The sequence below is a fragment of the Amia ocellicauda genome, chromosome 10 (genome assembly GCF_036373705.1).
Source record: "Amia ocellicauda isolate fAmiCal2 chromosome 10, fAmiCal2.hap1, whole genome shotgun sequence".
Lineage (NCBI taxonomy): Eukaryota > Metazoa > Chordata > Actinopteri > Amiiformes > Amiidae > Amia > Amia ocellicauda.
Genome location: NC_089859.1, coordinates 37,586,092 through 37,600,512, shown reverse-complemented (window position 1 = coordinate 37,600,512; position 14,421 = coordinate 37,586,092). Strand labels below are relative to the sequence as shown.

The window sequence follows — 14,421 nt, the reverse complement described above, 5'->3', positions numbered from 1 at the left end:
TGTCTGCAACAATCCTATGTCATTATAAGGGTGGGTTAGAGTATCATTAGTGCTCTAAGCACTAAACGTTTAACCAACCATCATTGTCTTAGTTTATGCCTTTTATTATATTTGCATTTAATGAAAACACTTTAGCCCATATTCATTAATTTTTAACATGCTGTTAAATTTAACATTTCTTTTAAATTTATTTTTAAATCAAACAATCAGTTGTACACAGTATTTACTTTAAGTTAGCCCATTGAGCCTGACACAGACAAATTGAGTTATTACCATATTTCATTGAATTGGTTTTGAGAACAGTTTGCCATATATGTAGCTTTTTGTTAGCTGTACTTCAATCCAATAGTTAACATTTTCTCACAGGGTATACCCACATGACATAGCAACAGAAATTGTCAAAGTTACAGGTGTCACCAGTTAAAAAGTAAAGTTTTAATATAAAGGATTCATTAAAAGAGAGATATGGCCTTATTATAGAGTATAATATATAATCCAAAAAGTCAAAATGCTGAGGCTATAATTTTTGTAAACTTAAGTAACCCTTTAGACCACAACAAAAAGCAATTGCTCAAGCCACTAGAAGCCAATGATTTTTGCAATGATTTTGTCTTCTACAATGATTCTACATCCTTGGACTCGTAATACATTTACTCATTAAAACCCCTTCTAACTTTAATGCTGTTAATTCACCCAAACACATTTGAGGGCTTTTTGGCTGTGGCAAACATCTGCTCTCCCACTCATATTTCTTTGTGCAGCAAGTTTATGTGCTGATAAACACACTTCCCCATTTTGCTCCCAAAATAGACATGCTTGCTATTTAAAGACAGAGTTGCTGTGACTTGCATCACCAGAGTCCTTGTTCAAACACTGAATGGAACAGCAGCCTGAAACCATGAGCCTTTTTGAAAGAGTGGGCTGGGTCATTGGCTAATCTTGTCTGTGTGTAAGGGCTTTACCTGGCTGAGCTAATATGTGCAGAGCTACGAGGGATGGGTGAATGGGAGGGGGTGAGAATGAAAAGATAGCTCAGTGGTCTCCAGTCTCAAATGTTATTGCAGGGTGTTAAATAGTTAGTATTAAACTATTATTTAATAAGAGCTATTATAGAAAGTCAGGAAACAAAAACTCCAGGATAGAGTTGATAACAATAACACAAATGTGGCTTAAATAAGCTATACTGGCAAACTAATGCTAAGCTTATGACCTGTAAAGGCTCAAATGTTAAATGCACAAGATGCAATATTAGAACAGAAGCCAGTTCTGCCATTTTAAATTGTCAGATACAAAATCATCAAGACCATGGGAACAGGGAAGTACTGTACACAGCAGAATTTAAAACATATGCTATTAAAGATTTTGTGCTTGTCAGATAGTTTAATAAATAATAGTTTTTTACATTAGTTAGCATCTATAGACTTCCGTTACAATAACATTAAATCAATTAAAATCAAACAAATCATGTAGGCCAGTCTCTTGGGCTAAAACACCTTGTGACTGGCATGAACTTTATTTGCAGAGAATATAAACTGCTTTAAAATATTAAATTGTATGACTTTACAACTCTTGTTTCTTTGGAGCCAGACCCAAACCTGAAACTCAATTACCAGCCAAATGTTGGGTGTTGGTAGCATTTTTAAAGAAAATTAGGTTGTGGTTGGTGGAGAGTGGGGGATGATGGGTGGTCTACTGTGCCCATTTCTTCAAACTGGAACTAGGCCTGTTTGCTCAGTAATATTTTACTTACACTGTTTACTTTACAAGATTTGCATGTTCTTGGGTCTTTGGTTGTTGTGTGTTCTAATTCTTAGTTTACTTTTATTACACTACGTTGTGAAGGTTGTGTTGTGAAAATACTTTATATTACTAAAGGAATTAAACATTTACTATCAAAATTGTATACATGTTTCCTTTTTCAGACATGCATTTTTTAATAGACTTAAGTCTACTATGCAACTTTTATTCCCAGCATTCAGGCAAGGCCATAATATAAAAGGTTTTCCTAACAAATTGAATCTATCCTTGCCTGTGACAGAACTCTCTTTTGCCTCACTCCACTAAAGCAATCCATCAATGCTCTTCTAGGTATCAGGTTTTAAATCATTATAAAACCATCAATGCTTTAATATCCATTGATCTGAATATTAGTTATTTTGATAAAGAAGCAAAGCTTATGGTTTTCTGGCCTTGGAAATTAAATTGTGTTCTGCATAACCCATCAGAAATGTATGCTTTTGATTCAGAAGTAAAATGCAAGAAAATGTATGTTTTTGGTCATATAAAACCGAGAGAACAAAGTAGTCTGCTTAATTCCAGACCCTATTTACTCGGTTTACTCTGAATTAATTAAATCCACTGGCTGAAGCAGGTGTTGGCAAGAGATACTAACTATGTGAATTTTGTAATGGCAAAACCCCACGCTTTTATTTTGTTTTGTATTTAAATTTGACATCTGTTCAACTTTGTTTACAATTAACTCACCTGACTTCCCTTCAGACCAAATTATGTTTCCTGGGACCTATTCAAATAAACAGAACTGCTAACTTTCTGAGAAGCACAGTTTGTCTTGTAGTTGAGGCCTTGTGCTTTTTTCCCTCTTTTTTGAGAGCAAGTAATTAGTTCAAAACCATGGAGCCCTTGGGTCTAAGGCTCCTGCTGCAGCAAAATGTTTAAAAATACGATTTTATAGGATATTACAGCTGTAGGAGAATCCAAAGAAAATAGGCCTTTTCAATATTAGAACCAGCTGTGACTTTCTTGTGCTGATGAGTCATCTAGCTTTTGTTTTCTTTTTCCTTTTTTTATTCTTCAACTGGGTGGGAGAGCTAGGCAACTGACACACAGAGTCTCATTCAAGAGCTTGTTTGTTTTCCTGAGGGTATCCTAGCCACAAGCCCACTCACAAAGTCACATGAATTCTGAATGTGTGTTTATTCAATTTTTTGGTATTTTTTGCAGTGCCTATAATAAAATCCGAACCGAACGATGACTACGAGCCCACCCAGCTATGTGGACCGGTGGCGGCTGGACTAAGCCCAAATTCCAAATCCTACTATAGTCAACAAGTTCTGACCTCTATGATACACCCAGACCCTGGCTCTTGCTTGGTGTCCGGTTTCCCCTCCTGTCAGCAGAGACATGGCACAATACCATCCTCTTCTCCTAGCTCCAGCCCTAAGCTCCACGATATCTCCTCTTCAGCCTACTCGAAGTGCATTTCTGGAGGCCAGAGCCAGCTGGACACCAGCATCCAGCAAGGGACATCAGGTGTTGCCACGATCCAGGAGGTACATACTCGGTCGGTAGTTGTGCCTCCTAATTCTCCTGACCAGTCATCACTTCTCCTGCTACAGCCCCAGGTGAGTCAGCATCTGACCAGTAGCTGTTCTCATGGTTACCAACAGCCAACAGTCTATCCCAACAGTCCTTCTTCTTCCCCGGTTCCCCCTGCTGCCCAGGAACCCTCATACACTGAACCCTACAGTCCACCACAGCCAGTTGCTATGGGGCAGCGTCTGCAGAAAGCACAGCAAAACGGATCTCCTACAGAACAGCCAGGGCCTGTGGTACTGTTGCACGAAGAGAATAGTCAGTCTTCATTGCCTGTCACAGTCAAGCAAGAGCCCCAGGAGCTGGACCAGATGTACTTAGATGATGGTAAGTGGAAAATAATGTAAGAATGCTTCCAAGTGACACAATCCTCATTGTCTGCTTTTAAGGAAAACATTGAAATCTGTCCTTTGTCCTCTACAGATATTCTGCAAGTTCATTGGTGTTTTAATGAATAAAGGGGGCTGAGTTCCCTGCATGTGACAGGGCATAGAGAGGGGAAAGTCTTCTTAGCCATTTCTTAGTGCTGAAAGCCACAGAACATGATTAAGCAAGTTTCTTCATACTGAGCATCACATTTTATTCAGTTGATCTTTAAAGAGCAGCAAAGAGACAAGATACTCATAAAATTTTACAAATGTGTCTGCTTTTTCATTTCTCCTCCTCCTTTCAATTTTTCCTTTATATACTTCATTCAGGTTACAAAAATGTCTTGTCAAAACAAGTAAAAACAAGGTTCTTTTATTATATATAAAAAAGGAAAGAAAAGCAATGGCACGTGCATGGCATTACAACATGTTTAAATAAGGACTAATGAAGGAAATAAAACAATGGAAAAGGGATCCTGGAATGTTGTTTTTACTATTTGGAGAAAATAAAAAAAATAAAAACATTTTGCTTTGGTTAGGGCTGACAAGAAGCAGGTTAGCTTTTTTTTATTTCTTGTAGAGACTCTGCAGTGTGGTTTTCTTCATTGGACTCATGGGTCGGAAAATTGTCTGACCTCCATTCCAGGTCAACTAGAATGACTACTGTATTTTACTGTATCTTGCTGTGCAAGTCATTCCAGTACTGGACTTAGAACATGCATATACAGAACAGGCAAGGAAAGTCCATATTTATAGTTATCAAACGTGCTATCATTGAATAATAAACATTGCAGTGCAGTGTGTTATACTTGACAGCTATTGGAGAGATGACGTTTGTTAAGTGTAAATGCTGTAAAAGTCTGGTGTAGCACATTCTGATTTTAAGTTGTGCCTTTACTATCAGTCCACATACATCCAACATAAATACTATTGAATCATAATGGATTTAGTTTAATAATAATTACTTTTATGGGTCTCAACATTAATAATATATTATATTATTATTATTATTATTATTATTATTATTATTATTATTAATAAAAACACGTACTTATCCTTTGCTGATAAACTGCAGTTATGTGCAGTCCAGCAATTGCCAAACAATACAATCTGAGCAATATCAATATTGATATCCTGCTCTATTTTATATTATTTTTTTGGCTGTAATGCCTTTATATCTCTTTGTCTGGATCTGTGGAACAACTGAACCATTCATGCTATCTCCCCTCTTCTGTATTTTTACCGTCATTTAACGGCTGCAGGAATTCAGACACGTGGTTCTGATCAAAGGTTTTGCAGTTTGTATTTGAAGCCATTGAGGCAGTCAGTCTACTACTACCCAGGATATACAAACTGACACATGTGCTTATGTAAGCATGTTTGAATACAGAATGCAGCATTCGTCCAAACAAAATAGTGAATGCCTCACTTGTGCAAATGTATTTTTTACGGGATTCAACTATGCTTCTGTATTAAGGTATAGAAACAAATCTTACATTGATTGTACTATATTTTGCTGACAATTCTTGGTGATTTTGCTGACAGAATACAGTAAACTGTATACATCTTGAAAACCATGGAGGGAAAAAAATAAATATTTTACAAAAATGTATCTAGTGTATAGTCTTAGCATTGCACAACATGCATAAAACACAATATTTGATACAAAGTTTTAATAGGTTTATCATAATAAATCAACTAAATCAATAAATCAAATAAATTAACTATTGTGGTTGTAGGAGATTGCATTAAATGATGGGAATTGATAATATTATCATTTACAATTAATCTCAATTAAGAGGCATGGGGATTACTAACAACAAAACTGTCTATTCAAATGTATTATGCTTGATGCAACTTGTTAAAATTTAAATTTAAAAATTATAGACACAAAATATTTTAGAGCTTTCTTTTTTAATGCGATACAGTGAGCTAACAGCTAACATTTATATTGGTTGTGTGAAGGATGTATATTATCAGCTAAAATGTTGCACTTTTTGAGCATGACTGCAAAAAAAAATCAACTGCAATACATCTAAAATTACAGCATTACAATGTGTGTGTGTGTGTGTGTGTGTGTGTGTGTGTGTGTGTGTGTGTGTGTGTGTGTGTATGTGGGTTGTTTTAGGCCTCCCTGACATATGTTTCTAGCCCAGCTCTAGTCATAGTAAGATTAAGAACCCTGGCATGTATCCAAATCTTTCAGTTGACCACCATCCCAGTATCAAGTATTCAACAATTGTGTCACACATAAAAAATAAACTATGGAGGGTGTCCCTAATACAACATATGGACATCATTCCAGCAGTACTTAATCTGTCTCTGCTAACCATAAATGTGTGGCATTGAAAAAACTGAGAATCCTGAGGAGCTGTAAGTTGTCAGCACAGCTGTCTTTGTGGTCACTACTTTTTTCTTCACCTCATAAAAAAAAACACTGAAATTAAGGATTATTTTTTAAGTCGGAAGCACTGCCCAAGGGGGAGGGGTTTCTGTGCACTGCCGTAGGAACCTGATCGAAACTACACTCTATCGAAGCTGCTATTGGCCCCTGTGCTCATCACTCAGAACAGGTCCCTTCCCACATCCTGTTCCATAAAACATGACGTCAGCGCAGGTTCGTCCTCTTTTGCCATTTCACCTGGACCCGAGAACGTGAGCTCTCTGTGTCTTGTCTGTGCATTAGACCTTATTGTTGTTTAACAATTATTATTATTTGGTTGGTTGGCTTCACGGCTGTGCTGTCACCACAGTTTTTTACTGTGTCTATTTCTATTAGTTATTATTGATAGCTAATCTGACTCTGTTCTGTCCATGCTCCGGGGCTTTGGTGCGCTTCGGTTTCAGTTTCGGCTACAAATAGTACACTTTAAAAATAATAGTTGTGTTTATATAGTGCCTTATATTTTCCGACTGCTTGCTGTGTTGGTTTTTTGTCCACTGGGCTTTTTCCTCCACAGCAGGAGCGCTAGCAGCGGCAGTAAAATCCGAGGCCCGGCTGCCCAGCCTGAGCCTCGGTGTGTTGTAAAAGATCTCGCCCACGTGAGGTACTCCTCCGCCGTCTTGCGCCTGCACTACAGTCCGCAGCTGCAGCTGTAGCTGTAGGAGATCTCGCTCTCTTAGTTTGCTGAGAATGAGCTCTTAGCCTCCTTGTCCGTTTGTGCAGGCCTTGGTTTTAGATCCCGCTACGGCTGGTGGTCTACTATCCTCAGCCCCCTCGGACCCCAGACTCCGCATCATCCGGTGTCCCCAGGCAACTCTGCACCCAAGACTCTTCAGTGCTCCAAATTGTATCAGTTGGCTACTCCCTACAATTTCAGACATGTAAACCCCCCTTCCAGGGTGTGGTGTGGATGTGAGTGAGGGACCCGTTGCAGTGTGCGGCACTGGCTCCTGGATACATTTTCCCCATACTTCCTTGTGCCCAAGAAAGATGGCAGTTTCCGCCCCATCGTGGATCTGAGGCGCTTGAACCGCCACCTCAAGGTGTTGCGCTTCAAGATGCTCAACCTGCGCATCATGTCCCAGGCCATCTAGCCCGGCGACTGGTTCACCACGGTGGATCTGAAAGATGCTTACTTTCACATCCCCATTGCGCAGGCGCACAGGAAGTTTCTCCGCTTCGCCTTCGAGGGCCGAGCGTTTGAGTTTGCTGTTCTCCCCTTCGGCCTGTCGCTAGCCCCATGCACTTTTTCCAAGTGCATGGACGTCGTGTTAGCCCCCTTGCGTTGTCAGGGGATCCACGTCCTCAATTATCTAGACAACTGGCTGGTTTGTTCTCACTCGAGGCAGCAGGTTCAAAACCACACAAACCTGATTTTAGGCCACCTCTCCGAATTGGGCCTTCGGGTCAATTGAGAGAAGAGCCGCCTGACGCCAACTCAGCAGACACAGTTCCTCCGACTGCGCCTTGATTCCGTTGCCATGCTCCCCACACTGGCGCCAGAGAGAGTTGCCTCCATACACACGTGTCTCGCCCTCTTCCGACTGAGAGCTCATGTCAGGGTGTCCCTTTGCCAGAGGCTGCTGGGCCTCCAAGCAGCTGCAACACAGACCCTCCCCCTCAGCCTCCTCCAATTGAGGCCGCTGCAGTGGTGGTTCAGGTATCTCAGGATGCATCCTCGCCACGATCCAGCACGCCGACTCACAGTTATTCCGGCGTGCTGGAAGGCGCTCCGTTGGTGTCGAATCACCTAGGGGCAGGCTCCCTTATCAGCTCGCTGCCTCCTCCCTTATGATGGTTTTGTGATACAGTAACCCCTCCACCTTGGGCAGTGCTTCCGACTTGAAAGAATGCAACCCTGGTTATCTGAAAAGGGAAGCACTGCCCAAGGGTTGCAAGGTCGCGTGGGAGTCCTGGCTTCCGGCAAAAGAGGATGAACCTGCGCTGACGTCACATTTTATGGAACAGGATGTGGGAAGGGACCTGTTCTGAGTGATGAGTGCAGGGGCCAGAGTGACGTTTTGATCAGATTCCTACGGCAGTGTGCAGAAACCCCTCCCCCTTGTGCAGTGCTTGCATTTTCAGATACAAAATAATTCGCAACCTATCATTCTTCAGTCATCATGCTATGGTCAATTCTGTCAACATTATGTATACAATTCTTAGTCAATTCTGTATCTTCTTTGGGGAAAAAAATAAGCTTTGTTTGACAAATACAATACTGATATTCAGCTTCTGGTTATATCCACATGTAGAATGTTTGAGTGATAAATTCAGTGTTAAGCATAACATATTATCCCTGTAGTTTTCTCTCATTCAAGATATTGTTGTAAACTTAGTTTTGGTGCCTGGGTTTACAATCAACATCGTTTTTTGCCCAAACCTTTATTAAAACCTGCACAGTATGTGCTGGTGGATGAATAAGGTGAGGGCAAGGACTAAATGTATTATTTCCTTTTTTTTATCAGATTAAAATGCATTGAAATAGAATATATATATACAGTGGGGGAAAAAAGTATTTAATCCCCTGTTGATTTTGTATGTTTGCCCACTGACAAAGAAATGATCAGTCTATAATTTTAATGGTACATGTATTTTAGCAGTGAGAGACAGAATAACAACAAAAAAATCCAGAAAAATGCATTTCAAAAAAGTTATAAATTGATTTGCATGTTAATGAGGGAAATAAGTATTTAACCCCTTCGACTTAGTACTTGGTGGCAAAACCCTTGTTGGCAATCACAGAGGTCAGACGTTTCTTGTAGTTGGCCACCAGGTTTGCACACACCTCAGGAGGGATTTTGTCCCACTCCTCTTTGCAGAGCCTCTCAAAGTCATTAAGGTTTCGAGGCTGACGTTTGGCAACTCGAACCTTCAGCTCCCTCCACAGATTTTCTATGGGATTAAGGTCTGGAGACTGGCTAGGCCACTCCAGGACCTTAATGTGCTTCTTCTTGAGCCACTCCTTTGTTACCTTGGCTGTGTGTTTTGGGTCATTGTCATGCTGGAATACCCATCCACGACCCATTTTCAATGCCCTGGCTGAGGGAAGGAGGTTCTCACCCAAGATTTGACGGTACATGGCCCTGTCCATTGTCCCTTTGATGCGGTGTAGTTGTCCTGTCCCCTTAGCAGAAAAACACCCCCCAAGCATAATGTTTCCACCTCCATGTTTGACGGTGGGGATGGTGTTCTTGGGGTCATTCCTCCTTCTCCAAACACGGCTAGTTGAGTTGATGCCAAAGAGCTTGATTTTGGTCGCATCTGACCACAACACTTTCACCCAGTTCTCCTCTGAATCATTCAGATGTTCATTGGCAAACTTCAGACAGGCCTGCACATGTGCTTTCTTGAGCAGGATTACCTTGCGGGCGCTGCAGGATTTCAGTCCTTCATGGCATAGTGTGTTACCAATTGTTTTCTTGGTGACTATGGTCCCAGCTGCCTTGAGATCATTAACAAGATCCTCCCGTGTAGTTCTGGGCTGATTCCTCACCGTTCTCATGATCATTGAAACTCCACGAGGTGAGATCTTGCATGGAGCCCCAGACCGAGGGAGACTGACAGTTATTTTGTGTTTCTTCCATTTGCGAATAATCGCACCAACTGTTGTCACCTTCTCACCAAGCTGCTTGGCAATGGTCTTGTAGCCCATTCCAGCCTTGTGTAGGTCTACAATCTTTTCCCTGACATCCTTGGACAGCTCTTTGGTCTTGGCCATGGTGGAGAGTTTGGAATCTGATTGATTGATTGCTTCTGTGGACAGGTGTCTTTTATACAGGTAACGAGCTGAGATTAGGAGCACCTCCTAATCTCAGCTCGTTACCTGTATAAAAGACACCTGGGAGCCAGAAATCTTGCTGAATGATAGGGGATCAAATACTTATTTCTTATGTTTTTCTGGATTTTTTTGCTGTTATTCTGTCTCTCACTGTTAAAATACACCTACCATTAAAATTATAGACTGATAATTTCTTTGTCAGTGGGCAAACGTACAAAATCAGCAGGGGATCAAATACTTTTTTCCCTCACTGTATATATATATATAATTACGGGGTTAAAACTTAGTTATTAAAAATAGGGAACTAGCCATGTAGCAGCCTGCAATAAAGTAAAAAGATGAGCAGTGCAAATAAAAATTAAGATTTTGAGAAGGGATGAGATAATATCCAGTGCAGCCCAGGCAACTGCCACAGCTTAGCCCCAGTTGCTGCTCAGGACAAACACTGTTAGTATTTCCATAGATGTGGACTTTTCAACAATGCACTTCACAATTTCTTCAGCCCTGCTCTATTGGCTATCCACAGGGTGAGTTCGCTGGGAGTTCCTGTTTGATGTCACTCCAGTTCTCTCCCTCTCCTAGCACACTCTTCTTGATCTGTTGTCATTCTACCAGGGTTCTATCCACTCAAAAGTCATAATATGTTCATAAGAGTGTGTTCCAGAGGTACTAAAGTGTTGTAGTGGTAGAAGCAATCCAGTTGCAAATGAGCCAGAAATCAAGAGGGAAATATAATAAACAAGCACAATGGTTTAAGCAACAGTTTAGGATTGATTTCATCAATAAAATAATATATAATTGCTCTATAAATCCACAAAAATAGTCTGAAGAAAGTGTAGATGAGATGTACTAAAGTTACTGAAAACTGCACTACCATGGAGACAGAATGAAAACAAGGCATTTTAATGAATGAACTGCCACAGTAGTACAATCTAACCTCACAGACAAAATTACTGGGTAGTTCTGTTATGTGATTTGTTATTCTGTGATGACACCTCTCCATTCTCTGCAAGCTCTCTCAAGATACTATTGTTTTCATTGCTTTTTGTACATTATGGTTAAGTTTAGGGTTAGGATTAAGCAGTGTTTTGAATATGAAATCAAGGGACAGTGTTCTAGAGTATTGCAATTATTAGCTCACAGTCTAGGATGTAGGATTTAACTGTATATTTTCTTATATGTATTCATTGCATCACATTCTGAAGCATCTCTAATGACAGAAATCTCTGGAAGTTGCAGTGTGCAATTTTGAGGCAGTCTCAACATCAGCACCTGTGAAGCTGGTGTCTGGCCTTTAAACTCTTTCTTTTTCCAGTGAAGCCGACTTTGACTTGAACCATTCTGCCTGCGCAGTGCTGGGCCAGGCCTGTCTTCACTGTTGCTACTCTTGCTTTCTCTCTGGCTTTCATCCTCACTTTCTCTGTCACTTGAAAAGTCCTGATCCTTACCATCCTGTACTATGCTTTCTTTTGTATCGTCAGTTCTCTGTCACGGTCCTCTGATTCAATCTCAAAGTCACTTGTATCTCCATTAACAATGGCCTCCACATCCTGAACTGAGAAAACTTTTCCTCTCTTTGTCAATGGCATTTTGAAATGTAAATAGTGAATTATTATAGTAAGAAGTAAACAATGGTGTTATGGAACTGTAATTACAGTAGCCATACCATCCTACATCTCAACACCAATACTACAATGAAGCAAAGCAGGTCTGGGTCTGGCCAGTAGTTGGATGGGAGACCTCCTGGAAAAATGTAGTGAAAAACACCTGCCCCTAATAATAATTAGTACAGAAGACAACATTACTTTATCTTGAAGATTACAGCTACATCAAAAAATCATAATAGGCTCTATTCCTCTTAGAATAACATTACAGAAAGGCAGAGTATTTGGCATAAATGTACCCATGATTCAGTGATGGGGCCTATTGTATGTAAAATATGTGAAAATGGCCACCGTTCATGCCCAGTGTTACATTTTTGCACAATCATGTGTTTTGTATATTTTTATAAAAAAATATAAAATATAACAATATAATAACAGGTCAAATGTATTTGGAAATTTGACAAAATTGGTCCAAAAGAGGGAGCAGGGGAGTCAGAGGGAGGCAGTCATGTTGTTTGGATTTTAAATGCTGGGTGATTTTCCCATCAGAAGTGTTGCTATGATATAGTTTAGAGTCTAGGCTGCTGGAATATGTAGTTTCTATTTACATTTAGTCAGGAATAGGTACTATTTCACTGTTTTAAAGAAATGTTGCACTGTTGCAACTGTGGGTCTCAGGAAAGCATTTAAAATGTGAATATTTGTTTCAAAGCCAAATAGCATAGTTAACCTGTTTCAGCTCTGAACCTGCTGTCACTTTAGCATAACGGATTTCTATAATACTAAAGATAGATCTATGCAGTGCATGATAATAGATGCATTAGGGATTCTCCGGAATTCATATTGATTGGCGTAGGATATTGGAGTACCTCTTGCTGACCACAATAAATGGCACACTTACGTCATCTAATTTAGAAATTAGTATATTTGGCTAGTTCATGGAGACCCAGTAAGTATGTGGTGGTAATAGCATACTTTGAATGCATCCACCAAATGAGGCATTCCCATTCTAAACTTGATATATATACGAAAAAGTAAGGTTTGCCTTTTAGAGTCATTACTCTATATGCTAGTAAGGGATCCTCTGAAATGTGATTATATGACTTCACTAGACTGTGATTTAGTACTCACCATTAAGAGTCCCAGTAGTGTGCTGGTTCTTTAACATAATAGGATACATGAGCTGCCCTTGAGCTCAGACATGTCATTTTGTTTCATATATTAGAGAAAAGGTCTGCATGTAAAACACTAAGCAGTCCCCAACAAGTCTTTATTACCTGAACTACTAAACCTTGAACACTTTGACTAAGAAAGGATTCCACTTTGTTGACAAAATGGCAGACACTGTCTCATATTCTTGAACTAACATTAATCAGTTACCACTTAAGATTTATGACCTAACAGCTTTGAATGTTTGCTACTAAAATGCTAAGTACACCAAACCTGCCTGATTTATTTATTTCTTTGTCTAGTATTGACTGAGATCATACCCAATTTCTTTTGTATTGAGGTTTTCACATACAGTTAAGTACATAAATATTTGGACAGTGACACAATTGTCATAATTTTGTCTCTGTACACCACCACAATGGATTATAAAGGAAACTAACAAAATGTGCTTTAAATGTAGACTTCCATCTTTAATTTGAGGGTAGTTACAGTGAGGGAAAAAAGTATTTGATCCCCTGCTGATTTTGTACGTTTGCCCACTGACAAATAAATGATCAGTCTATAATTTTAATGGTACGTGTATTTTAACAGTGAGAGACAGAATAAAAACAAAAAAATCCAGAAAAACTCATTTCAAAAAAGTTATAAATTGATTTGCATGTTAATGAGGGAAATAAGTATTTGATCCCCTATCAACCAGCAAGATTTCTGGCTCCCAGGTGTCTTTTATACAGGTAACAAGCTGAGATTAGGAGCACTCTCTTAAAGGGAGTGCTCCTAATCTCAGCTCGTTACCTGTATAAATGACACCTGTCCACAGAAGCAATCAATCAATCAGATTCCAAACTCTCCACCATGGCCAAGACCAAAGAGCTGTCCAAGGATGTCAGGGACAAGATTGTAGACCTACAAAAGGCTGGAATGGGCTACAAGACCATCGCCAAGCAGCTTGGTGAGAAGGTGACAACAGTTGGTGTGATTATTCGCAAATGGAAGAAACACAAAATAACTGTCAGTTTCCCTTGGTCTGCGGCGCCATGCAAAATCTCACCTCGTGGAGTTTCAATGATCATGAGAACGGTGAGGAATCAGCCCAGAACTACACGGGAGGATCTTGTTAATGATCTCAAGGCAGCTGGGACCATAGTCACCAAGAAAACAATTGGTAACACACTATGCCATGAAGGACTGAAATCCTGCAGCGCCCGCAAGGTCCCCCTGCTCAAGAAAGCACATGTGCAGGCCTGTCTGAAGTTTGCCAATGAACATCTGAATGATTCAGAGGAGAACTGGGTGAAAGTGTTGTGGTCAGATGAGACCAAAATCAAGCTCTTTGGCATCAACTCAACTAGCCGTGTTTGGAGAAGGAGGAATGACCCCAAGAACACCATCCCCACCGTCAAACATGGAGGTGGAAACATTATGCTTGGGGGGTGTTTTTCTGCTAAGGGGACAGGACAACTGCACCGCATCAAAGGGACGATGGACGGGGCCATGTACCGTCAAATCTTGGGTGAGAACCTCCTTCCCTCAGCCAGGGCATTGAAAATGGGTCGTGGATGGGTATTCCAGCATGACAATGACCCAAAACACACAGCCAAGGTAACAAAGGAGTGGCTCAAGAAGAAGCACATTAAGGTCCTGGAGTGGCCTAGCCAGTCTCCAGACCTTAATCCCATAGAAAATCTGTGGAGGGAGCTGAAGGTTCGAGTTGCCAAACGT

At 40.4% G+C, this 14,421-nt stretch overlaps 1 protein-coding gene across 3 annotated transcripts in view; it reads left to right on the top strand.

The window, feature by feature from the left end:
• nfatc1 (nuclear factor of activated T cells 1) overlaps nt 1-14,421 on the top strand; it is a 155,918-nt gene that overhangs the window by 83,839 nt on the left and 57,658 nt on the right. For 2 of the 3 annotated variants that reach the window (XM_066716052.1, XM_066716053.1), the window contains exon 9: nt 2,962-3,660. In XM_066716052.1, the coding sequence (XP_066572149.1) occupies nt 2,962-3,660 (699 nt within the window). The remainder of the gene's footprint in view (nt 1-2,961; nt 3,661-14,421) is intronic. The other variant, XM_066716054.1, reaches the window with a different exon arrangement.